General features: G+C 41.4%; 1 protein-coding gene across 9 annotated transcripts in view; it reads right to left on the reverse strand.

Annotated features, from left to right (window-relative positions):
- The window catches only part of ARID1B (AT-rich interaction domain 1B), a 442,707-nt gene that overhangs the window by 110,439 nt on the left and 307,339 nt on the right, over positions 1-24,929 (reverse strand). For all 9 annotated transcript variants that reach the window (XM_033234961.1, XM_033234967.1, XM_033234968.1 and 6 more), the window contains one exon: positions 17,170-17,413. In XM_033234961.1, coding sequence (XP_033090852.1) covers positions 17,170-17,413 — 244 coding nt within the window. The remainder of the gene's footprint in view (positions 1-17,169; positions 17,414-24,929) is intronic.

Here is a 24,929-nt window from a genome sequence, read left to right on the forward strand (position 1 = left end):
ATAAAATCTGTGACAGTTGCAAGGGTAAGACACACCTATTCTTAGGTCCATGTGGATTAAACTGGTTGTGGTTCTTGTTGAATTCTGAGAAGAAATGAAGAATGCTTCCAATCACTTTGCAAGTAACTCTATCACAATCAAGTTACTCCCATGAAATGTGCTACAGAATCAATATGTATTTCACAGTTTTCAGCAATTAGCAATTGAATTAATTCTTCTACTCATCAAGAATTCTTGGTGGTGTCATTAACTTTAGTGAGAAATTAAAAGAACACATTGTAGCAACCAAATACTGATACATTCCTACATGATCGTGTTCATCTTCTACTTCCCACTGACTCTGCAATTCTGCTGCATCCAAAACTGAAACACTGGGTTGCTTTATTCTAGTACAGCCTCATGGAAATCGGCTCTCTTTCAAATCTTTAAAGTAGAATACGGGTCTCACCTGCCACCGTCTGACTTTACTGATCTTCTGGAGGATACATTTCTTATATTCTGCCAAACCTACTAGTAATTACACTACAACTTCTTACCATGGGTTGCATTTAGTTGCTCCTTTAATTTCTGAAACATGAAGAACTGGTCAGGATCTTTTCTTCCACCATGATAAATGACAATATAATTTTGTTAAGAGACAGCATTGGTTGGCTGCATGGTAGACTTCACATCTGTGGAAATCACTGTACATCTTATCTAACTTACTAAGAAGCTAGAGTGGGGTAAGATGGTACAGCTCTGCGATACAGCACAAGGATTTCCTGGGTCATTTCTTTAAAAACCTGCAGGTATATTAGGTATTAACCTAATGGTGTAAATGAAAAATACGTTTTCCTAGTCTTGGCATTTATTTAGATGAGTTAGAAAACCCACAAGTTATTTAGACATAGCAACCTTCTGTTCAGTGTTTTCTATTTCAATTGCTTCAAGAACGGAAAAAAATCCCACTTATTCTCAGAATGAAGAAGCAGGCTGGCTGACACCAACTTCGATATGCTCCAAGCAAACTACTGATACACAGAATCTGCTCGAGCTCCCGCTTAGTGGTTCCAGTTAACAGTTTATCTGAAGAGAGTGGGTGTGAACTTACATTTCCTATTGTTCAGCATGGGGTGTGTGTGCCTCTGTCTCTAATAAGATCATCTCGCCCTTACCAAAAGGTCCTGTATTAGGGCAGAGTGGTGGGCAAGATGTTTGTGAACAGGCTGTCGACACAATTCTTTATCGTGAATAAATCCTATCTCAGATGAGCGCAGTATAAACCAGAAAGTAATGTTCTTCCCTACCTTTCAACTGAGAACACAGAACCACAGCAGCTTGGTGTCCTCACCTTTAAGGAGTTAAGCCTCTGCTTTGGGAGATAAACCTTTTCATGTCATACGGCTCAGAAGTTCACTCAAAATAGGGCTAGACTTTCCTAAATCCTTATGCAAAATGTTACACACTATTGATGTGTCATTCGGTCCTAAAAGCACAGATAAATGGGCACTTCAGAGGCTATCTGACTTGGATACTCCTGAGCCATGAAGGGAATGAGGATACTTCCAATTCCTGAACTTCACAGAACAAGACAGCTCCCACGCACCGTTCACAGGGCCGCATACCTTCATTCTAAACAAACTAATACACTGCCAAAAACCTGCTGGATCAAGCTTTTCAACTCTTCTCCCTACTGTGGTCTGAGGGTTCCAAGTCTTTTTCTAAACCTCACTGCGAGGCCTGAAGATAAATTAGCTACAAAGGACGATCAGCAAACAGGTAGAAAACAGAAGTGAATATGATGCGGTCTATGTGAATGATGCCCTCATAAAAGCCCTTAAAGACCAACTTATAAAACGTTATTCACCCAGCCTACTATAATAGATTTCAAACTGGAACTTTTATTAGTTAAACATATTAAAACTACATAATGCTTTTCCACATGGGTTCTCTTCATAAACTCTGTGACAGTTGCAAGGGTAAGACAGACCTTTTTGGAAGTTGGTTTAATAGTCTGATCACTGATACCCATGCGATCCCTTTTGGGGAGATAGCTTCCCAGAGAGGACTTGGGGCAGAGAAACCGGAAAGTCTCTGGCAAGGCAAAGGACAAGTTAAGTCAGAGGATACACAGTGATGCACGGATTTCTAGACTTGACTATTTAAGTCAGCACAGCTTTGACTGAAGATAAACTGGAGTTGGCCCAGCGCAATGGCTCACACTTGTAATCCCAGCACTTTAGGAGGCCGAGGCAGGCAGACTGCTTGAGGTCTGGAGTTCGAGACTAGCCTGGCCAACATAGTAAAACCCTGTTTCTACAAAAATACCTGGTGGTGGCCACCTGTAATCCCTGCTACTTGGGAGGCTGAGGCAGGAGAATCGCTTAAACCTGAGAGGTGGAAGTTGCAGCGACCCGAGGTCACGCCACCGCACCCCAGCCTGGGTGACAGAGCAAGACTTCGTCTCAAAAAAAAAAATAATAATAATAAATAAATAAATAAATAAACTGGAATCATAAAACATTTACACATAGGGGATTCTCCGCATTAAAATGAGACATTTTTAGTCTGGATGACTGCTAAGTGACCTGAAAGGTGTGGGAATATCGTGTGCTTTGGGTTTGACGGAGGCGTGACTCTCAGGGCGGCGGCTGGCGCAGCTCAGCCTGGGTTCCACTGTGCTTGCTGCTCCACTCAGGACCGACTCTGGGGAGGTGAATGAAAACTGTGTCTTTGTGGATAAAACAGCCATTAAATAAAAGATGGAACTTTAAGGAAAGCTTCTCCACTTTAGTTAACTTCAGGTGTGAAGACATGAATAGTAAATAGGCAATATGATCAAAAATGTGATTTGGATGAAAGCAGGAACCACGTCTAACTTTGGGAATCTTGAGGATCCGGGAGGCACCCCCTGTGAAAGTCAGTGATGTCCTGAAGTACATCAACTACCACGCTGAAAAGCTGGCATTCTCATCAAAACACACCCTTTGTAATAGCTTTAAAGCTCAGGCATACAATTCCCAGGTCTACCGGGCCATGTGAAAACCCACTTGTGAGGGAAAGGTCTATTCTGCACATTTGGGTATGGCATTGTTAGCCCGGCCTTCCCCAGGAAGTCCGGATTCATAACACTCTGCTATCTGTAAGGAAAGAGGTAGGTTCTGAACTTTCCTCAGGCAGAATACCAGACACAAAATGCTGAACAGCCACCAGCTCCATTCTCTCAAATCCTCGCTTTGATGTAAGGTAAGAGGCGGGGGGTGGGGGCCGCCAAATAGAGCGGGCGGTTTATATTTCTCTCACCAGGGCAAATTAATAAAAACAAAACCTAATTTTCCCTTCTCTCACCCATTTTTATTCCTCCTCAATATTTTTCCTCTTTCTAAGATTCCTTTTTTGTTTGAGAAGCTTAATATTTGGCTGCCTTCTGAAGAAATGGGTATCGTGACAGATGAAAGACTTGTATTCATCGTCTAATTCAGAATAAGGGGAAAAATCGACTGCTGTGCATTTAAGATTCTAACAACCTTGCAATTTTGTATAGTCGTTTCCCCCACCCGTTCTTTTGAAGAAATCTGCTTTTATTCTGCTAATAACTAACCACAGTTGCAGCAGCATGGATCCGATTAGCAGTTCTTATGACACAAAGGGGAGAAGGAAAAAAAGCCGTGAACAGGGTTGCCAATTTGTCCACCTGGGCCCCCAGGAGAAAGATTAGCTGAGGCGCCTGCCTGCTCCCTTTCTTCCACTTGATCGCTGCTCTGTGCTGCCGGATAGAGACAGGCCTTTTGAAAGTCAAGGCACTTTCCTTTAATCAAAGTTTCACTCGCCTCCACCCTCTCTTGTCACAAATTTCTCATTCTGGGTTCCAGTGCTTCGTGACAATTCTGCCTGTAAACACGGTGGTTGGCTATGAAAAGTGCCACACGCGGATGCTCACTCCCTTGGAGTCATTTTGCACCTAAAAGAGAATATAGCATGTGAGCGCTTGCTGTGCCCTGCAGGTACCAGGGACCGTGTTTTCCAGACCAAAAAAGGTGGCACACGTGGTCAATCAATGGGCATCTTTATGCTGCTTCTGGATGTGAGAAGAGGAAGGGAAAAATACAGAGTTTGGGAATTAAACACTGGAATTTGAGGGAAATAACACAGACTGTATAAAGTTGAGACTAACAGATAAAACACTGGTACTATAGGTGGCATGGTTTCTAGAAATTCTCCATTTAGATATAGCATTAAGTGTCGATTTATGTACTAAAATAATATGCTTTTTCTTACAGAGTTTAAAATTTCATAGCATTTGTGATTACACTAAGTAATGACAGCTTGTTTTCATGACAAAACTTAAGATTTTTAAGCCCTTGGCATAAAACTCATACTTTTAAAAGTAAGGAACAAGACAGCTAAAAGCACTTACTATTCTGAAAAACTTAAAAAACAAACAGAAAACCCAAGGCTCCTGAGTGAAATCTCCAGGATCTAAGGGGGGCAAATCAACACTTCACAATGTATATTTAAAGGAAACCAGCACCTGCTTACCTTGCTTAGACATCACAGTTCACAGCATGATATATTAATACATTTGGGTATTTAAATAAGTGCTTTTTCAAGAAAGAAAGAGTTGCACAATGAAACCCAGATTAATCAATAACCAGACTCCTTTTTAACAGTGCTGGGCTTGTGAGGTTGCTGCGGGAGAGCAGACCTCTCCAGCACGAGGCTAGAACTGGGGGGCCCAGGCGGGTGGCAGTGGGCACCCTCAGGGACCTGCAACTCAGGAGTAAACTCTGCCAGAGGCAGTGCCAGCCCGGGCACGGCTAAGCTCTCCATGCTGAGTGCCAGGGGACAAGGAGGGCTGTGCAGGCCACAGAGCCTCTGTCTGTGGCAATGTGGAGAGGAAGGTTCTCGAGCACGACCTCAAGTATTCTTCATTACTTCTTTCAGATTGGACTAAATATTCAGCAAGCACACTTGTGAAAGGTATCTGTCACAGTGGAGTCACTTTCAGGAGGGAGGGGAAAGAATGATCCTGTGGAGGGTGAAATGCAAAGGCAAAGAGACGGCTCCAAGCCCTCAGGAGAAAGGTTATATAAGTCGCCAATTTCAGAACTCTCTTCTCTTGAATTCCCATTTTTCTAAGAGAACTGTGAGTTCTTTAAGTTGACCCACGTTTACTGAACGGCGCTACTTGCCAGGCACTGTTCTTGGCACTGGGGACAAAAAGAAGAAAGAGGCTCTCAGCCCACCAGGGGCTCAGGCAGCTGGGGCAGCCCTGAGGGAGAAGCTGAACTCGGGGCTGCAGGGGGCAGCAAGGACTTTGTGAAGGGAAAGATCCTTTAATGGGGTCTTGAAGGATAAGCAGGAGTTTGCTGGGCTGCATAAAAAGTGGGATGAATGTTCCAGGCAGAAAGGATAAATAACATTATTCTTTAATGCAGCTCTAGGAGCAAAGATCTGACACAAAGTCATGGTCAGTGGTATAGAAACAGGGAATTCTGAACTAGTTCCTCCACCTGCTTCTAAGAAAAGGCAATGAAGTCACATGAAAAACAAATAAGCAGCAAAAATGTATCTCCACTGAAGTTCAGTTCTCTTAAAACGTGATACTTTTTTTTGCCTTTTTTCAAGTAGAATTAAAATAACATGATTCTTGGATTTCATGTGAAATGAACTTAACATAACAATTGTGGAAATAAAGGAGTCTACTGCTAACTGAATTGGACTTGAGAATACAACAGTATTTTTGCGTAAGAATTTTTTCTGTGACATAACTTTCAGCTGAACCAAATCTAGTTCTAGAAAGGTCAGGAAAAAAAACTCAGCACTATGCCACCCTTAAAACATGAGCTATTCATCCCTCAACTTTCCTGTGAGAAATGTACGTGCTCCTAACTGGGAATACAGGCCTCCTTCTCAGCCATGCCCATGGAGCACTGGGGAAGTGCTAAGCTGTCTTAGACACAGATGCTCTCTTCCATATTCTAGAAACATTTCTTCTTCCATTTCTTTTTCACAGTCTCTATGTTTTTGGGTACCCCAGGGTTTCCTCAGAATTCTTCTTTCAGTGATTCTCAGCCTTGGCTGCGCATAGTAACCACCCAGAGAGCTTTAAGAAAGTACTGATGCAATACCCTGCGTCAGACCGATTAGGTAAGCATCTCCGGGGCTGGGCCAGCATCGGTCCTTTCCCAGGCATGCTGTGTGGCGAGTGCTGCGGACCGCTGACCTCCACTCACTCCCTAGGCCAGTACTTCCCAGACCAGCAGCTTCAGTAGAACTAGAAATTATTGGAAATGCAAACTGTCAGGCTCCACCCCACAACTACTGAATCACAAGCCCTTCAAGTGATGCTGAGGCAGGCTGGGTGCCCAGGGGACCTCATCCTGAACCCTAATGCCTCACACACTCATTTTCCCACCAAAATACTGCCTGAGTCCAGATCTTATCCAATCGCCTATTCAGAACCTCCCTTAGGATGCCCAGTAGGAATCTCAAACTCCAAATGTTTAAAACCAAACTCTTTGTTCCCCTTCAAACACCTGTACCTCTGTCTTCTGTACAGAACCATCATTTACCCATTCCTTCGGCCAAACTCCTTCTGCCGCTACTCCCACTATGTGCACATCCAAGCAGCGATCAACCCTCCGCGTGCCTACTGCAGGAGCCTCTGGTGTCTCTGCTCCCACCTTCCCCTACAGTATACTGTCCACTTAGCAGCCACAGTGAGCCTCCTAAAACCTAAACAGGATTATGCTATTCCCTGCCTTCCCAACCTTCCAGAGGGTTCACATCACACTTAAACTCCTAAATCAGTCAGGCGCGGTGGCTCATGCCTGTAATCCCAGCACTTTGGGAGGCCAAAGTGGGCAGATCACCTGAGGTCAGGAGTTCAAGACCAGCTTGGCCAACATGGCGAAACCCCGTCTCTACTAAAAATATAAAAATTAGCTGAGCGTGGTGGCATGTGCCTATAGTCCCAGCTACTTGGGAGGCTGAGGTAGGAGAATTGCTTGAACCTGGGAGGCAGAGGTTGCAGTGAGTGGAGATTGTGCCACTGCACTCCAGCCTAGAAGACAGAGTGAGACTCCTTCTCAGAAAGAAATAATAAAAAAACCTCCTAAATCATCATCATAACCTACAAAGTCGTTAGCTCCTCTCTCATCTAACTGCCCATGCATTATGCTCCATTGCCCGTGACCACTATGCTCTGGCTGCACTGACTTCCTGGTGTTCGCCGCCCAGCACACTAAGCACAGTACTAACTTAGGGCCTTTGAGTTTGCTCCTTTGTCTGCCTGGATAGTCTTCCCTAGATGCTCACATGGCTTGCCCCTGCCCTTCCTTCACTTCTCTTGTTCAAGTTATCAACTTCTAAGAGAGACATCTTCTCTAATTAGCCACTGCTATCTAAAGAAGTAACCTGATTTTTTTCCCCGACTACCTGACAATAAAGTATGTAGTTATTTATGTATCTACTGTCTTTCCCACTAGACTTTTTCTTTTTTCTTTTTTTTAAGACGGAGTCTCGCTCTGTCTGTCACCCAGGCTGGAGTGCCGTGGCGTGATGTTGGCTCACTGCGAGCTCCGCCTCCTGGGTTCACGCCATTCTCCTGCCTCAGCCACCACAGTAGCTGGGACTGCAGGCACACACAACCACACCCAGCTACTTTTTTTTTTTTTTTGTATTTTTAGTAGAGACAGGGTTTCACTGTGTTAGCCAGGATGGATGGTCCTGACCTCATGATCCGCCCACCTCAGCCTCCCAAAGTGCTGGGATTACAGGCATGAGCCACCACGCCCGGCCAAGACTTTAAGTTTCACGAGGACAGGACCCTTTGCAGTTTATGTTCAGTGCCTTTACCCCACTTACTGCGCCTGCAGCATAATATACACTCAGTGCTTTGCTAAATTAATGACAGAATAGAATGATAAAATAAGGAAGGAAAATGAACAATTAGGCTAGCTGGCTTTCCACAGGGTATCACCTGGTGTATCCAACACCCAAAGTGCAACATGCTACTTTTCTAAAACCAACAAATGAAGTAATATATTTGGCATGCTCAGCAAGGTCACGCTCTTGGCATTCAGCTTTATGCATTTAATGCAGTTTACAAGTACAAACTCCTATGTCACTTTCTGTTTGGAAGGGAGAATATCAACATTAACAATTCCTGGTTGTATCATTTATAAACATGCAGATGTGGATTATGAAAGATTAATGCATTCTAGGATTGGAGAAGGCATTCCGTTTGTCTCATGCCGAAACCAATTCTGCTCTTCATTAGTCAACGACAACCCATATCACCCTGTTATGGAAGAGAAATCAAAAGTGCAAGTGTGTGAATTGAGAATAAGGGATGAAACTGATTAGTAAGAGTCTTAACGGCTATAATCAATCAACACATCATAATAATCCTGGCCTCAGGGTTATCAGAAGACTGAGAAATAAACCTAACACTCTCTATAAAATGGTTTTGTTCCTTACACAATTGTTACTTATTCTCTTTTAGGAAACATGGTGATATACCAGAAGTTTGCGAAATCAACTTTAGGAGCATCTTGACTCTAAGTACTATTCATTTTACCACCATTTTCCAAAATGCACTCAAGTGATTTCTGAAATGCTTTACTGCTAGGCTAAAATTAGTTCATAAAAGCTTTTGTACCCCTCCATTCTGAATCTTCATTCTCAGTGAAGGGAGAAGGCGGCAGGTCAATGCCAACAGCATTTCCACAGAGGCAGCACACGCAGAGTCCAGACGCAGTGACACGCAGCTGAGCACAGGTTCAGAGCAGGGACGGCCTACTCGGCTCAAGAGTGAAAACAAACAGAGAACGAGGTGTCTGAAGTGCTTCTCCAGCAAACAATGCAAAAAAGTAATGGAGAAGTGGGAGTGGAAACACATGAAAACACATGAGTCACTGCTGAGATTGCAGAGCAAGAAAAAGGCACATAATATTGCCTTGGTGACACAGGCTTTCTTGTATTTTCATACACAGAAGAATAGAGAAAGGGAATGGGAACTGACAGGATAATTTAAACTGAGTTATCCAACTTTTTTTTTAATTAAGAGAGGGAGCAAAACTAAGTGGGAATTTGTATTTTGATAAATGTCTAATGTTTTCTTATTTCTGAACGTGGGAGAAAGAAGAGGGGGAAAAGGCTTCATTTGAGGTTTGCTGGAATGAAAGATTGAGAAGATCTGTGCTTCTGAATAAAACAATACTCATTCCCCATCTATCAGAATACCTGACTTGGGGTCTGGAGTGACCTCTGAAGGAGAAGAGTAGCTCAGAACACTGGGGCAGTTCTTCAAACGCAAGGCCTTGGCCACCAGACAGCAATGGGGCATGCCCTATAGAAACAGCGCTGAGAATATTCATGACCCATGGACTTGCTGAGTTTCCATAACCAGGATCTTGGCCTGAATTTTAAAGCTGTTATCTTAAAGTGGGAGGGAGGTTCAGTATCACACTACCAATAACTAAGCCATACAGCGATGCAACCCCATCTCTCAAAGAGACAAAATATACAATTTGCTTTCTTAACTATTGCTAAGCAGCATTTGGAAGGAATGGAAATAGTTTTGTGTAACACTCAAATATTTTACTTTGTCAGGGAAAAAATACTGGCTTAAGTTCTCTTTGGTTTGTAGAACCGCTGAATTGGTTTTCTGTGCTGCCACAGATTAAAAACATGGATATATCAATGGCATTTTGTGTTAATTTTTTTTTTTCTCCTTGGCCTGCCAATAAGCAGCATGCACCTTCCTTGCAACAAGCTGTTGCAGGATTTCCACCTCCAGTGAAACCAAAAAGGAACATTTGATAGATATTTAAAAATAAGATTATTAGGTAAGGTGATTACGCAGACTTTCAGATAAAAAATTTCTGTCAATACACAAAATGCCATTTTAGAGGGTCTACTGCTAATGTTATCATGAAAGGACACTGGCTAAGAACTATTTACATACAGAAGTAAACTCATGCTTTTTTACCCTGAGTTTCATTAAGGCCAAAAAAGTAGAAAGTTTATTTACTTAGGATGGGCTTGAGCCCTAAGAGATCTAGAACTCCAGGAGAAATGGGTTAAATGAAAGAGAGACACTGGTTTGCATCCTCCATTGTTCATCTGATAGGTATTAATCTTGACAAATTAGACCAGGAGCCATCATTTCCTCTCACTGTAATCCTTCCTGTTCACTCTGGCCTATGACTAACTCCTAACTGAGATTCATTTTTCTCTTTCCCATTATAGCATCCTTCCAGATTCTGCTTGTTTGAATGTCAAATTAAGCAAGAAAATTAGTTTTTTGACCAGAATATCTTCTTGTTTGGATCTGCAGCTATATCGGCTGGTAGAGAAATCTACTTAGCTCTCGCTTGCTGAAGGGTAGGACTGGGTGAGCACTCACACAGAAGAGCTCTAAATATACCCCAGTGCTGCCAAACAGTTCTTTTCCATATTTAATCCAATACGTGCCACCCTTTCTAGAACTCATGCTTTTTGTGTCTGAGATTTTCCTGAGGGGCACAGATTCATCATGGCTGGTTGGTACGCTGGATGCATCTCTCGCCCTCTAGGAATGGCCACGAGAAAGCTGCAGAGAATCAGGTTCCACTAAAAAGGAACTGGTGCTTGGTGGTGTAGGAGGATGAGCTCTGACCAAGCAATTTCTTCAGGCTCGTCACATCTGTGATTCTTTTCAAAGGACAGAGACTGAAGTTATTCGCTGGGTATGAGTTGACATTAGCAGAAGGGTGCGGGGCACCACATGCTGTGCACTGTGGAGGGGCTCCTGGAGGTGACTACCCTAGGTGGGAGGCACATGTGCAGAGGTGATCACTGGAGTGGGGTGAAGCGCAGCTAGCTGGAGAGGGAGAAGGGGAGGGGAGGTATCAGTAGAAAAAGATGGGAGCAGTGAAGGCAGCTCCTGGAAGGTGAGTGAGATTCCTCCCGACCTGCGCCTCCTGGCTTCACAGTCTCAGCTCTGAAGCCGCCCTGACCCATCCCTCACACCCAGCCAACCAGCGGGTAGTTTGTCGAGAGGCCAGGCGGCAGGTGAGTGGCTGGCTCCAAACAACGAAGCACGGAATGTAAAAAGACAAGGGGTTCCACTTCCATATTTGATGCAACTCTATTTTGTTTCTGTCTGTGATAGCTAGGATGATGTTGCCTTTGATTAGTCTTACCTAGTACGAGGCAAGAAGAACAACAGTCATGAAAACAAATAGCTCCTTATTATCTGCTAGCGTGAAGACCTAATTTTGTATTTTTTACCCTAATCTATTATGATCAGTGGCCTTCTGCTACCAGATCAAAGTGAGTTAACTCTACTTACACTGGACTTGGTACAAATACCAAATGCCTAATGCCAAAAAAAGAATGGGGAAAAGTCTATTCAGGAATTTTCAGTTACTATCCTTAGATCTTCATTGAAAAAACAGATGAGGCCGGGCGCGGTGGCTCAAGCCTGTAATCCCAGCACTTTGGGAGGCCGAGACGGGCGGATCACGAGGTCAGGAGATCGAGACCATCCTGGCTAACACGGTGAAACCCCGTCTCTCCAAAAAATAGAAAAAACTAGCCGGGCGAGGTGGCGGGCGCCTGTAGTCCCAGCTACTCCGGAGGCTGAGGCAGGAGAATGGCGTAAACCTGGGAGGCGGAGCTTGCAGTGAGCTGAGATCCGGCCACTGCACTCCAGCCCGGGCGACAGAGCAAGACTCCGTCTCAAAAAAAAAAAAAAAAAAAAAAGAAAAAACAGATGAGCTTAGTTGTATAAACAAAAGTGACAGCCAGGCTATGAACAGTTAACACCTGCCTGTCCATTCCTCACCCCATGGTAAGCTCCCTCTTCTCAATATTTAAACGCTGCCGCTGCTCACAGGACATGGAGGAAAAGCTGACAAAAGCCTCTGGCCAATAAAATAAAAAATTGTAAAGTTTGGCTTATTTACATTTTTGCTTTGTTAGTAAACCGGAATGGCTGGCTCTGGAGGCAAGACAAGTGAAATTAACATCTGCAGAATCTTCTGGCAACAGCGGTGCATTCAGAGGCTGTGCTGAGTCAGCTTCCAGCATGCATTAGGGGCAATCAGGCCCAGCCTAAGACCCATGACCTGTTCAATACACATCCAAAACCTGGCAGCCCTCCTTACGCCAAAGTGAAAAACGCTAGGATGTAACCCAAGAAGCAGCGTAAGTGCAACGTGATGGGATCATTTACTAGAATATCAGCATTACGTCTAATATCGTACATTTCAGAATTAACTGTACCTGACATTACATCTGCTTAATTTAAATGTATAGTATATGAATGCACACTGCCAATTACAAAGATGGAGCTATTTCATTTCTGTCTCTAAATATAAATACATCAGTAAGAAGAGGAGAGAGAATGTAAAAAACAAGAAAATTTGTAATGGCACTGGAGGGAGAGTATAGTGTTTGTGTTTCTGTTCTCAAACGCTTGTTTAGAGTCAACAAGCAGGCCTGAATTCTTACCTTCTAACTACAGAGAGCTGCAATGCTGGAACCCAGGAATGTGCAAACAAAGGGAGAGAATTCATGTGGCTACTTAACATAAAACATTTCCATCCTCCTTCTCCAAAGAATGCAGGAGGAAAAGCCCCGCTGCGTTAGGGATGTGGTGGGGCAGTGTTGTACCAGTGTATCATAGTAGTGGTTCCCATGACACTCACAATGTTTGTGAGGCAGCAAGACAGGAGGACAAATCTGCAGTGAGTGGAGGAAGAGTTTAACAGGCAAGAAACAGAATCAGCCACTCGGGATGCTTTACTGGGCTTCGTTTATCTACCTCTGTGATACTTCTCATTAGCTGTCAATTACATTTACCAGGGTAGAGATGGAGAAAAATGATTGTTCTTTTTCAACAAATCCTAGGAAAGCAACATCAGGAAGAATTCCCTGCAACATTTGGCTTTACTTCATCCCAGCTATCAGCTACATAACAGCTGCACATTTTACAGTGACTTGTTGGAGAGACAATGATTGAAAGAGCCAGTCTGTGAGACATGGAGAGGAGGTGGTGAGATATAGCAGGAGGCAACAGGAGAGAAGAGAGCCAAATATAAGAGGGTGCTGGGAATAAGAGGAAGGGACAGGAAGAAAACAAAAGACTACATATAGAAAAATAAAGGGAAATTCCTAACAGATAGCTTGACAGTTTGAGTATCATGCCTGGGAAAGCATGTCATCTCTACATGGCATGCATGCTTCACTGGCAGACTCAGAACCAAAAAAAGGTGGACTGCATATGAGCTTGGGATCTGATGTACAGATCCACACCATTTAAATATAAGGAGTAGAGATGGAAAAAGGAGGAGGGAGATGGGCCTCATTATTCTCTAAAGGAAGGTGTATTTGCATTTAGGTAAAAGTAAATATAAAACAAAAAGCAAAGACAAACTTTATGATCATCTCCAAAATGTGGTTTTATTACCTATGACCAAGTTCACATAAATATATAACATAACACAAGTTGGATAACTCGATATATTTAATACTTCTCAGAGAATAAGGATATGAATCTTAGGGAAATGATTTAAAAAAATTAAAAAGGACAGCGTGCCTAGGTGAAGGGAAATGGAAATAGAAGACAATCATTTTTTTCCCCAACAAAAACCTGTCATGAGCGTTGAGTAAATTCCATTAAAATAGCTGCATATAAAATGTTTGATGAAGTTATCGAAAACTGACATTTGAGTGCCCCTAGGCTTAGCTGTGGGAACAGAGAGAAGAGAAACGGGTATTACCTGGACTGAAGCCATGGACTACTCCCCCAAGGTCTAGGACAAGGTTACTGAGGGTAACCTGGCTCCTCTGTATGAATGAGAAAATGGTGCCCTTTCCCACAAGAGGGCAGGTAGATGTGAATTCCCATTCACCACTGAGACCCTGTACAATGAGCAACCTGTTGAAGTGTGTACAGCAGCCCTGGCGGGGACCACTGGGCGGGAAGTGCTGCTCAGTTAGCTGATGTGGCCTCCGCACAGGCAGAAGGAGAGAAAATAATCCAGGATTTTATACTGCATCTCATGTTAACTTTTCTCTGTGGCAGGCAGGCAGTCTAGCATAAATCAGTTTGCCTATGATTTGACTGAAGCAGGGGGTAAGTGTCCAGCTAAAATTTTCATGTGCAGAGACAACAGCAGAAATTCTGTTAATCTCTGGGGTACAGTTACTTCTCTCTCTTGTTTTCTGGTCTTCCTCTTAACCTTCTCAGGCTCAACACCCAAGAAGAGGAACGTGGACCTTTTTTTTTTTCCCAGAAGAAAACTGAGTTCAACTTTGTGAAAATATATTTTGCTTTCATAGCTGGCTCTAGCAGTCCTACTGAACTACCTCAGCAAGCATACCAAGTCATCACTGGGAACAACATACATGTCTTCTGAATTGCACAAAATCAACACTGGATTAAGAACCAGAAGACCTGCTGCCTAAATCAACTGTACAGCTCTGGACAGGAATTGTCACAGACAGTCTCAGTTTGAGTAATATCCATAATAGTGAACATAACATCGCAAGAATCAACAAGCACTGAGTGCTCAGCCTGTACCTGTCTCATGTGCAGTGACACATTTAATCTTTGCATTTCCCCTGTGAGGTAGGGTCATCATCTTTACAGATGCAGAAGCTGAGGCACAGAAAGGCTTAGAAGCTTCTTCAAGTTGTGTGGCTAGTATCAGATCATTATGAAAGTCCATCCAGTACAAATGTTTGTACTTCCACTTGGAAGACAGGTGAACAAATGCCAAAACTGCTTATCAGATTTTCTAAGAGGTTACTCCATGGAGAATACACTAAGAAATGTTCTCTTTGTCATATTTATATAATCTGATCCCATGTAGCTTCACATTTAGTAGACAGTTAAGAATTTACTTGAAGAATATCCCACCAAAAAAAAGGTGGAGATTTTGCTGCCTAATTTCTTCCCGGTACTAAATGTCATTGAATAGATTTACCAAGCACCATATAGATGTCGGCTACAGAGGAGCTGATTTGTAATAGTACAGTGAAGCAATATGGTGGTTAGGGTTTCTGACACAAGTTTAAAAAACAAACTATATACTTTAAATGACATATCCAAGAAAGTGGAAAGCTTTCTAGGAGTTAGGGAGAAATGGTAGTGAGGTCCTTGTGCTCTCTGCCCGCACACATCTGCAGTCACTGTGAAGAATGGGCATCCTTTGTGATGGTGTATAACCCACTCACCAGCTTTTACTCTGTGCAAACCAACTAAACCACAGACTCTGATGCCAGTTGAATTTGCTGAGCTACCTCCTCTGTAAAATACTATATAATGTAACACCTGACACCCAGGATCACATGCCCAAAGCAAGGTTTTCTGTTGGGTTTTATGTTCTGTATTGCATCAAAATCCAACAATGAAAGTACAAGAAGTTTAGAAATCCCCATTTGAAATGAGAGACGTGGAAAATCTTCAGATGGCTAACTACTCATGTCAGGAATTTAAGATTTAAAACCACTGTATCTTTATACCTCAAGAAAGTTTTCATTTAGGTTTTTAGAAAAAGTCCTTTTGACTCAATTTAGAATGAAAGAGTGAGCTCTTTGAGTAATGCAATATTTTACATATAACTTTCCAACATTTAGGTAGGTGACATCTCACAAACCATGTCAACACCAAAAACTGTGTTAAAAATTCTAGACTATAGCGTATTCATAGCATTAAAAAGTGAAAAGCAGCAGATAAGTCCAGGTTATTACAAACACTGTGAGGACAAACAAACATTTTTGAAAGAAAGATAACATCGAAATGCTTTAATCAAAATGTACTGAGTGTATACCTATATCAAATTACAGATGAATCTTAGAAACACAACGTTTAGTTAAAAAAAGCAAATTTTAGCATACACTATGAGTGGGGTGACCATATTATCTGATTTGCCCAAGACCTTCTGGTTTATGGCGCTGTCCTACTGTAATTGTTAATAGTAGCCCTTTGCATGCCCGAAAGTGTCTCAACTTGGATGATAAATTATAGCCATTCCAAATATAATATATTTCTGTAAAGCTAAAAACTTAATAAAATATATGTATCTATGAATGTTTGTAATAAAAGTCTTAGAAAAAAACCCAAAAACCAAAAAACCAAAAGAACAATATTTTAAAAAGATTCAAAGGATATTTGGAATGAGGGAGAGGTATAGAGCTTGAGATAAGGAAGAAATATACAGGTAGACACAATGGCATTATGATACTCTAATTCTTAAACCAGATGGTGAATTCATGAATGTTTATTTGATAGTTAATGTTTCAAATTGGCGTGCTATATATGTTATTTTATTTAGAGATATCTATGTGTAATATTCTAAACATTCCACAATATATATATTTTTTTAATATAAAAGAGGTGAAATGTTAAAAAGCACAAACTAATGCCCACGATTTTGGAAGGATAGAACACATTATCTGGTTTGGTGATAAAGGAAAGCTAGTTGTGTGATAGATTTGAATGGATGAAGTTTGATATAAGAAAGCTGGATGAGGATGAAGTAACTGACAAATAAATAACCAAATAAATAAATAGCCTTGAGAACATAATAAAGGGAGCAGAAGATAGAGGTGATGCAAGACAAGTGAAATAACATGGAGTTAACTAGAACATGGCCTCCTTGTATCAAAGAGAAGGCACAAGTTTGTATCAGTAAGAATGCCTCGACCATGCTCAAGAAACAACCATTGCCTGGATGTGATCAGACACTGGTAAGTATAGACCGTGGAAATGTTTTAGAAAGTAAATGCTGTGGCAGGTATTAAATAGAACCACAAAAATATAAGGCCGATCCTCACCAACAATCTCACTTTGGTGGCACTCATCAACAGAAGATCTGATGTAACAGAATCATTACAAAACATATGCTAAGAGGATAAATAATACCCTGTTTCTGGCATAAGTTAAAGTTAATATGCAAATTGAAAATAACAACGTAATTGGTCATTTTATTAAAGGGGTAGTTATAATCACCTGTTGAATTTCTTCAGGAACTGGGACTCTCGTATGCCTTGGTGAGAATTCAGTTATACTCTTAATACGTGGCCACTAGGTTTTTAAATAGTAAAGTAATGAAATGTGAGTTGCTGTTGATGAACATGAGATCTCTCTTTATCACAAAGTAAAACAATAATTATTAGGAAAGTAAATACCTGGGATACTTGCAGGAGAGATTGGGCCAGATCGAGACTGGTTGCTTCCTACAGGAGAGCCAACAGGAGAGGGAGACGGGCCCCCCGGGATGCTGGAGAGATGAGGCGACGCATGTGGGGAGAAAGGCGACTGCGCCGGGTTGCTCTGATCCCCTTGGCTGCTCGTGGACCCGGATGCACTGACTGCTGAGCTCAAAGTTGCTTCCGTTCCCGTGGGGAGGTCATCAATGGAGCCAGACAGATCCTAAGAAAGGAAAAGATGTATTTATAGAGTGACATGTTTGGATGAATATCTCATCAAAAGACGACTTGATAATGATAACGATGTCCCCTTCAGAGATGAAAGTTTTCTGGGTAACAACCCAAAATTCAAAGCATGGCCACTTTTTATTAGATTTTAATGAGGTCGTTTGTAAGTTGAACCAATAAGATCTTGCCTCTCTCCTAAAAAATGAGTACAGTTGTACTTCTCTTTGATAAAACCATCCTCATACAGGTTGCCCTTCAGCTGTCAGCACCGAGCCCATTAGACCTGTTCAAAGTGCCACACAAGACACACAGCACTCTGCCTGGTGACTTACCATAGGAATGGAATGCCCGGTTCTCAAATGATTACATCGTAAAGTAAAAAACTACAGGCTTTGAGTCCTTTTTTTTCAGAACTTGACATTGGTGGACTATGTGAATTTCAAACTAGGATATGCTAATGTAATAGCAGTCACAATTTTAACCAAACTTTGTGATGAGAAATACATACACAGACACACACACACACACACACACACACACACACACACACACATATAGTGATGAAGTCTCACTCTTGTTGCCCAGGCTGGAGTGCAGTGGTGTGATCTTGGCTCACTGCAACCTTCGCCTCCTGGGTTCAAGCGATTCTCCTGCCTCAGCCTCCTGAGTAGCTGGGATTACAGGCGCCTGCCACCACGCCCGGCTAATTTTTGTATTTTTAGTAGAGATGGGGTTTCATCATGTTGGCCAGGCTGGTCTCGAACTCCTGACCTCAGGCAATCTGCCTGCCATGGCCTCCCAAAGTGCTGGGATTACTGGCATGAGCCACTGTGCCTGGCTGAGAAATTCTTACAATAAAGTGGCATTAAAAGAAGATAATAATGTGTGTATTTATACATGGTATTGCGAAAATAAATCTCTTAGAAGTTTTGTTGGCAGAAACGGGTACTAATGTTATATCTTACTTTTTAATACCAATTTTACACTGTCATTGCCATCTACATTTTATCGCCGTACTCTCTGAGGTAGTGATTAAAATCTCCATTGATACAGGTACAAAAAAAATGGAAGCTCAGAGAGTCCAAATTACTGTTGAAGGTTACGTTACTGAGGACGGTCTGCAGGTGCTAAAGACGAAAAGGGGAAGACGAGAGAGGAGGAAGAAGAAACTGTCTTCAGCTCTGTCAGTAGAAGGGGATGCAGACAAAGCCTTTACTTCAGCCTGCATCACTGGTCTACCCTGCCTCCCCGGCTCCCATGGAGGTCCCATCAGCAGGTGCTCAGTGCATCCCCACTGCAATAACTGGACTCCCAGATCACCGACCGAGCGAGGTGCCAGCGAGTTCTCAGGGCTAGTTACAGCATAAAAGATATTTGTCCTGATAATTGAAGACTACGTACTATAGAATGGAATCACAAATATCTGGTTATGCTACTGTTTCCAAGGCATATTCAATCCTAATAGATCTCCACCCTCTACATTTTATCAATGTTAAATTTTACCTCACTGCTTACAACTGGGACTTCTGAGAATAGGGCTTTAGAATCTGGTAGAGGAAGATGCTAAGATTCTAAGAGTAAACCTACACCAGCAGGTACGAAAAAAAGCAAGGGAAAGCAGAGCTGGTTAGAGCTCTTCAGGGCACCCTGAAACGTCACGAAGCAAACTCAGGATTAGGATCCTAGTACCCTGGACAGTTTAGTTTATCTGTTGACCATCTGTCATAGCATATAATTAACTTCTCTTTAAAAACCATATTCTAAAGTATAGCTGGCAGAACCTAATCAAAAAGAGAAATGCTACAGAAAAACAAAATATCTTCTGCTAAGAAGAAAAACATCTTTCTAAGTAAAACAGAAAACGTCTTCATTCCACAAAATCTTCAATGTCCAATGACTGCTTATGGGAAACAACAGAACAGGAACAGAGCAGACTGAAAATAGCTCCCCTAAAAAGAGTTCATCAAATCTCCAAAACGGAAACCTGGTGTGGTGGAGCAGCCTGTGGTCCCAGCTACTTGGGAGGCTGAGGCAGGAGGAGTGCTTGAGCCCAGGAGTTCAAGGCTACAGTGAGTGACAAGGGCACCTGTGAGGAGCCACTGCACTCCAGCCTAGGTGACACAGTGAGACCCAGTCTCAGAAAAAATCCAAAATAAAATTAAGTAAATTCCATCTGATTGTTAGAATTCAAAGGTATATAAACATTTATGCTAATCCTTATGATTAGCAGAAATGTAAGGGCACGTGAGATGCACGGTTCTGTACATATTCAGCTGGTGAAACTTTGTATTTAACTTGATTACTGGGCTCAACAACAGAAGTCTTGACAGAGACCATGGGAGCTGCAAAGTTGAAAATATTGACTCTCTGGCCCTTAAAGGAAAAAGCTTGCTGACCCCTGATTTAAAGAACCATGTGTACTCACACCGTCTCTATTGCCTTTGCCTATTCCTTGGGGAAAAAATAGGAATTAGGACAGGCCTCAGCTGAACCACACAGTAACTTTACCACACATCATGGCTGGTACAAGCTTTAACAGGAACAGGAACTTACTCCATTACTACATCCCTCAGAAAAATACTGAGTGACAACTCCATATAATCTTACTCTTTTTGAAGGGATCATGAAAACCCAGGATGGGTGATGGTGTCCATGTCCAGGCCCTGACAGTGCCCATCACACGTGATGACTAATAATCAAGGGGTAGTCAGACAACAGCCATCGGGCAGGAAATATGCTTTTCATGTTTCTCCAAAGAAAAAATCTGGTAGATAACTAGATATAAAATCCCGTACTATATATGAAGTTAAACATAGAAAGGACAAATCAGATTTAATTTTTGAAAAATCATCTATTGTAGTTAAATAATTTTATGCAAATCTCTCATCATAAAATCTGAAATTTTACTTTGAAGTTCTTGTAATTCTCTGCACAACCTACAAGTTTCGTCCCCATTCTCCCTTAAAATTCCATATTATGGTTGAAAAAGTGACTCAAATGGGTATTAAGAGAGCTTCACTCAGGCTGCAAAGGCATCAAAAACATTTCTGTTATTCAACAAGCTGATCAAGGAAGTATCAAGAGAAAAATATAAAAACGGTGGCTTTCTTTGTGTTCACGTGTCATCAGAATTTCAGTGCTCACTAGATCTCAGTGTAACAGAAGAGTAATAAAAAGATATAATTATTATATCACTGTTACACACTCACGCAACTTTTATATGTAAATGATACAGAAATATTCCCGCCCTGCAGATAGTTAGGGTGTAGATAGATAGTTAGTATGTAGAGCTATCTTAAAACATGCTAATAAAAGAAGTTCAACAGTGGTTTAAGTATTCAGCCTAGTTAACAAAGAGGCTCTGTAACTAATACTCCTCTAGAGGACAATTTAGTCAGCAGGGCACCAACTCTATTCTTCTTTTATAAGTACTATCAGATCTATGATGCCTGTAAAGAACAGAGAGACCTTACTGCATCTCATTCTAACCAAGGCACCTTCAAGCTACAGTGCTTCCATTTATCTTGCTGGAAAGCTGGCAGGTGAGGTAATTGCAGGCGGTCTCTTTTAAGGGGTGAGGAGAGTCCCCCTGCCCCATGGCATTCCTTAAATCAGTCCTCTTTTTGTGATGGGGTGATTGACAAGGCAATGACTTCATGGACTCTCACGCATAGTAAAATCACCATTTTGCTATCATCATGTGATTTGGTGAAATCTTGCTATTAAGTTGGGTTTTCAGTATCTGACCTCACTCAGAATACTGATTATTTTCTGGCACACCAAAAATAACTTAACTCCTACTATCAATGATGAATTTTTTAAAATCCCTGCCTTCAAAAACCAAAACCATGAAGCTGTTTTAACTTTAAAACTTAATTTAAATGACAATTCCCTGCAATGACTCTCCTTCTGTAACCATCATCCTTCCACGGTCTCTCTGCCCATGTAAAATTTTCATTCTGACCCTAGTGACACGTACAAGAGATTTCACTGTGCTTAGAATGAAACGCCACCAAAGCAGTAACAATCTTACCAGACTTTGACAAGAGAAACATTCACAGATTAACACACAGCACAAATATGTTCAGATTCTCTATATTGGGGCAGGCTCGGGAAAGGCAGCATCAAAAGGAATAAAGGTGGGATGTCCCACAAAGAAGATGCATGGGAAGGATTTTTAAAAAGCTGTAGATAATTGAAACAGACATTAAGTATAAAGACTCTCTCATGCCTACAGATTGTACATGATCCTCCCTAAAAATATTTTACATTGCTACATTATGACTTGCCACACATCAAAAGACATATTTGGTTTTGATGGTATCCAATTTAGCATAAGTTAGCTCACCAAAGGATAAATTCAGTCAATACTGGTGGCTTTACTTTCTCAGAGAACTGGGAATAAGTCAGAAAATTTTACTCCCTTGCTTAATTAAATAACTGGGTTTTTTAAAAAGCAAATGAAAGTACTCTAAGCTATGGTTCTCAATACAATTAGCTGATGGTATTAGATCAGCTGCTCATAGAAAGCTGCCAAGCACTGCACACATCTGGGCATCTCTTGCTCAGAAGTGCCCCAGGAGAGCATGAGGACAAACACTGAATCAGAAATAGAGAAGATATTTCAATCAATGAGACCAGTTCAGGTCTCTTGTTTAAGGATTTTAATAGGATACAGTTAATGATTTCTCACTGTGACTTCCCATGGGTTTAAAGCACAGGTTAAAACGCCAGTTCAGTGGTCTTCAAAGAAAAAGTCTCTTAATTATCTTAAAAAGCAGAAATAGCATCACTTCTCCTTTCTAGAACATTAAAATGAAATAAAGCCGTGTACTTTTTCTTTTTCTCTCTTCAACTACACCCTCACCTTTCTAAGGGTTGTGACTTCTTGTGCCAAGTGTGGTGCGAAAGACAGAATGGATATGACTGTTCATTGGTAAATACCACTAAATTTATAAGCTCTACAGAAAAATACAGCTGCAAACACTATAGAAAGTAATTCAGCCCATGCAAATATTTCTAAATATTTACCAAACATGCTCTACTGAAAACTACTGACTTAGCTATTAAAACTTAGCAATGAATTATCAGCCCTCTGTTTCTAATTAACATCCTGGATGTCAAGTATTCAGTGTCATTAGACTCTGGGTTCTTTAGAAACACACTGTAAAATTACTTCACACCTTCCGCCCTTATTTTGGAACTATCATTTTTGGTCATGTGCTATGAATACACCTTGAAATTGATTCGAGAATTGAGTCAATAATTTGACAGACACATACACACAAAAGGAAAATTCTCACAGTGACTGTTTAATTTCTATGATGTTTAAAGGCTTTTTCTTGCATTAACTAGTATTGTAATAGTGTATGTCCAGATACCTACCAAAGTTCCTGCTGCTTTCATTTGTCTAGACAGCAAACGAGTTAAAAGCTCACACTTCCTATCTTAGAGCACATTAAAAAACAAAGCAAAGGCATCAGAAAAACAGAATCCCTGAAAAAAAATCCTTCCAAGCACTAATTGTTAGGCCTTAAGAGTATCCTCTTTCCAAGTTATACATGTGTCACTTTTTATTTAAACAAGTCCAAATACGTATTTATTTCCTCATTATGTGACAGTATATACAGTACACACCCTTTAGATGTACGAAGTCAGCTGGAAAAAAAAGGTTGATGTTAATTTAAAAATAGTTCTAAGCTCCAAAAAACCGTATCAAAAGTCAGAGATAATACAAGAAAAACTAATGGGCCAAAATTCACTTTAAGAGAGGTGGCCAAGAACTATCTTTGGGTGAAATGACTTCCACCTGGTAAGTTTGTGTTATTTCTCAGGCAAAGATTCCATTATGGATAACTCTCATTTTAAGGGAACATTTGTAGGATAATCAGCTACAGTGACACTTTACAAAAGCAAAATTCAGAGTCAGACATACCATTTTAGATAAATGCCATTGTAATGGTTACCTTTTCTTTGATATTTAAAAATCAGCATCTAAAATAAAAGCTATTCTCAAAGGTCCTTGGGTTAAAACTCCTGATATGAAACATGTCGCCATTTTAAACTTAGAAGTGGTAACAATGAGTGTATGAAATATGCATCATAAAAGGGACCTTTTCCCCACTGCACAAGCCTCAAGGGGTTCCTAAAATAGTCTCAGTTTTCAAACTTTTTTGAACAGATTCTCCACTCTTCCACTATTAACAGTCTCAGGAGTTATGTCGACTAGGAAGAACAACAAATAGACCTCTCAACATAGTATGGGCAGTCTTGAACTAAAAAATAATTTGGTACGAAAATGTATTTATAAATTTGTTTTGGGTATATAGAATCTGGGATTTACCTTTATCTGCAAGTAATGTTTCCCTTCTTGGTTAGACTCCCAGGACCAGCCTCAGAAACGCTCATGATTATGGCCCTGAGAATGCTGATTTTAGCAACAACTAATACCACCACTGATCAAGGGCCTTTGAAGTGCCCCAGATATTATGCATATTTTCTTACGTGAGAAAGTAACAGCGTGTTGTTAGCGGCAGTTCGTTGTTCTTACCAGTTAAAATGCTTTTTATATGATTTTATCATACTTAAGTCCAACATGCTTAAGACCCTTCCTGCCCACAAGTCAAGCCCCATGTCAGTGCTAAAACACTAAAAAGACTCCTGTGCATAACTCCTGGCCCTTTTCTATTCCAGGAACAATGATGTTTTGAATACAAATTATAGTGTACTGATGAAATTAAAGCTTTATAACAAAGTGAGATACTGAATAATGTGGGGAAAGGTATTTTTGTACTAGAGTTACCCTTAAGCAAGCCCTACTAAGTTTTGTAGTCGGTGCTGTGGGATGGGTGACAGGAGGTGGAGAAAAAGGAAGAAGGCAGTGTTATGTGTGGATGACCTTTTATATTCATATGTGGACTTGTACACTTGAATGTCCTTCTATCACTGAGTCTCAATGAAGAGAGACAAACCACACAAACGACAATAAAGTGCAGAAAATTCTATGATGGAGGGTGAATTAATAAGTGCTAAGAGGACAGACTGACGGGTAAATGTCCAGGGACTGGCGTTCAGACCAGAAGTAAAGGGCACTCTAGGACAGGTGGTGGGAAGGGGCACGTGACAGGGAGAGAGACAGGAAGCAGACGGGACAATCCAGGAAGGCACAAAGGGCAGGGAAGAGCGAGGGGAGCGCATGCTCATTTCGGGACAGGAGGCACTCGGGATGCCCAGGAGAGAGGCAGGCTGGGCATGGCCTCATGTGCCTATGCCAAGGAACAGGGGCCTACATTTTTAGGAACCAGGGAGTCACAGAGGTCCAGAGAGTGAGTCTTAATATTATTAGAAGAGGAAAACTGTGCAATAGGGTGCCAATGAAGAGACTAAGAACACTTTAAACACAATTAAAATATCGGGTACTATTTTTTCTTTTCTTTCTTTTTTTTTTTTTTTGAGACGGAGTCTTGCACTGTTGCCCAGGCTGGAGTGCAGTGGCGCGATCTCAGCTCACT

The sequence above is a fragment of the Trachypithecus francoisi genome, unplaced genomic scaffold, assembly GCF_009764315.1.
Source record: "Trachypithecus francoisi isolate TF-2019V2 unplaced genomic scaffold, Tfra_2.0 Lachesis_group15, whole genome shotgun sequence".
NCBI lineage: Eukaryota > Metazoa > Chordata > Mammalia > Primates > Cercopithecidae > Trachypithecus > Trachypithecus francoisi.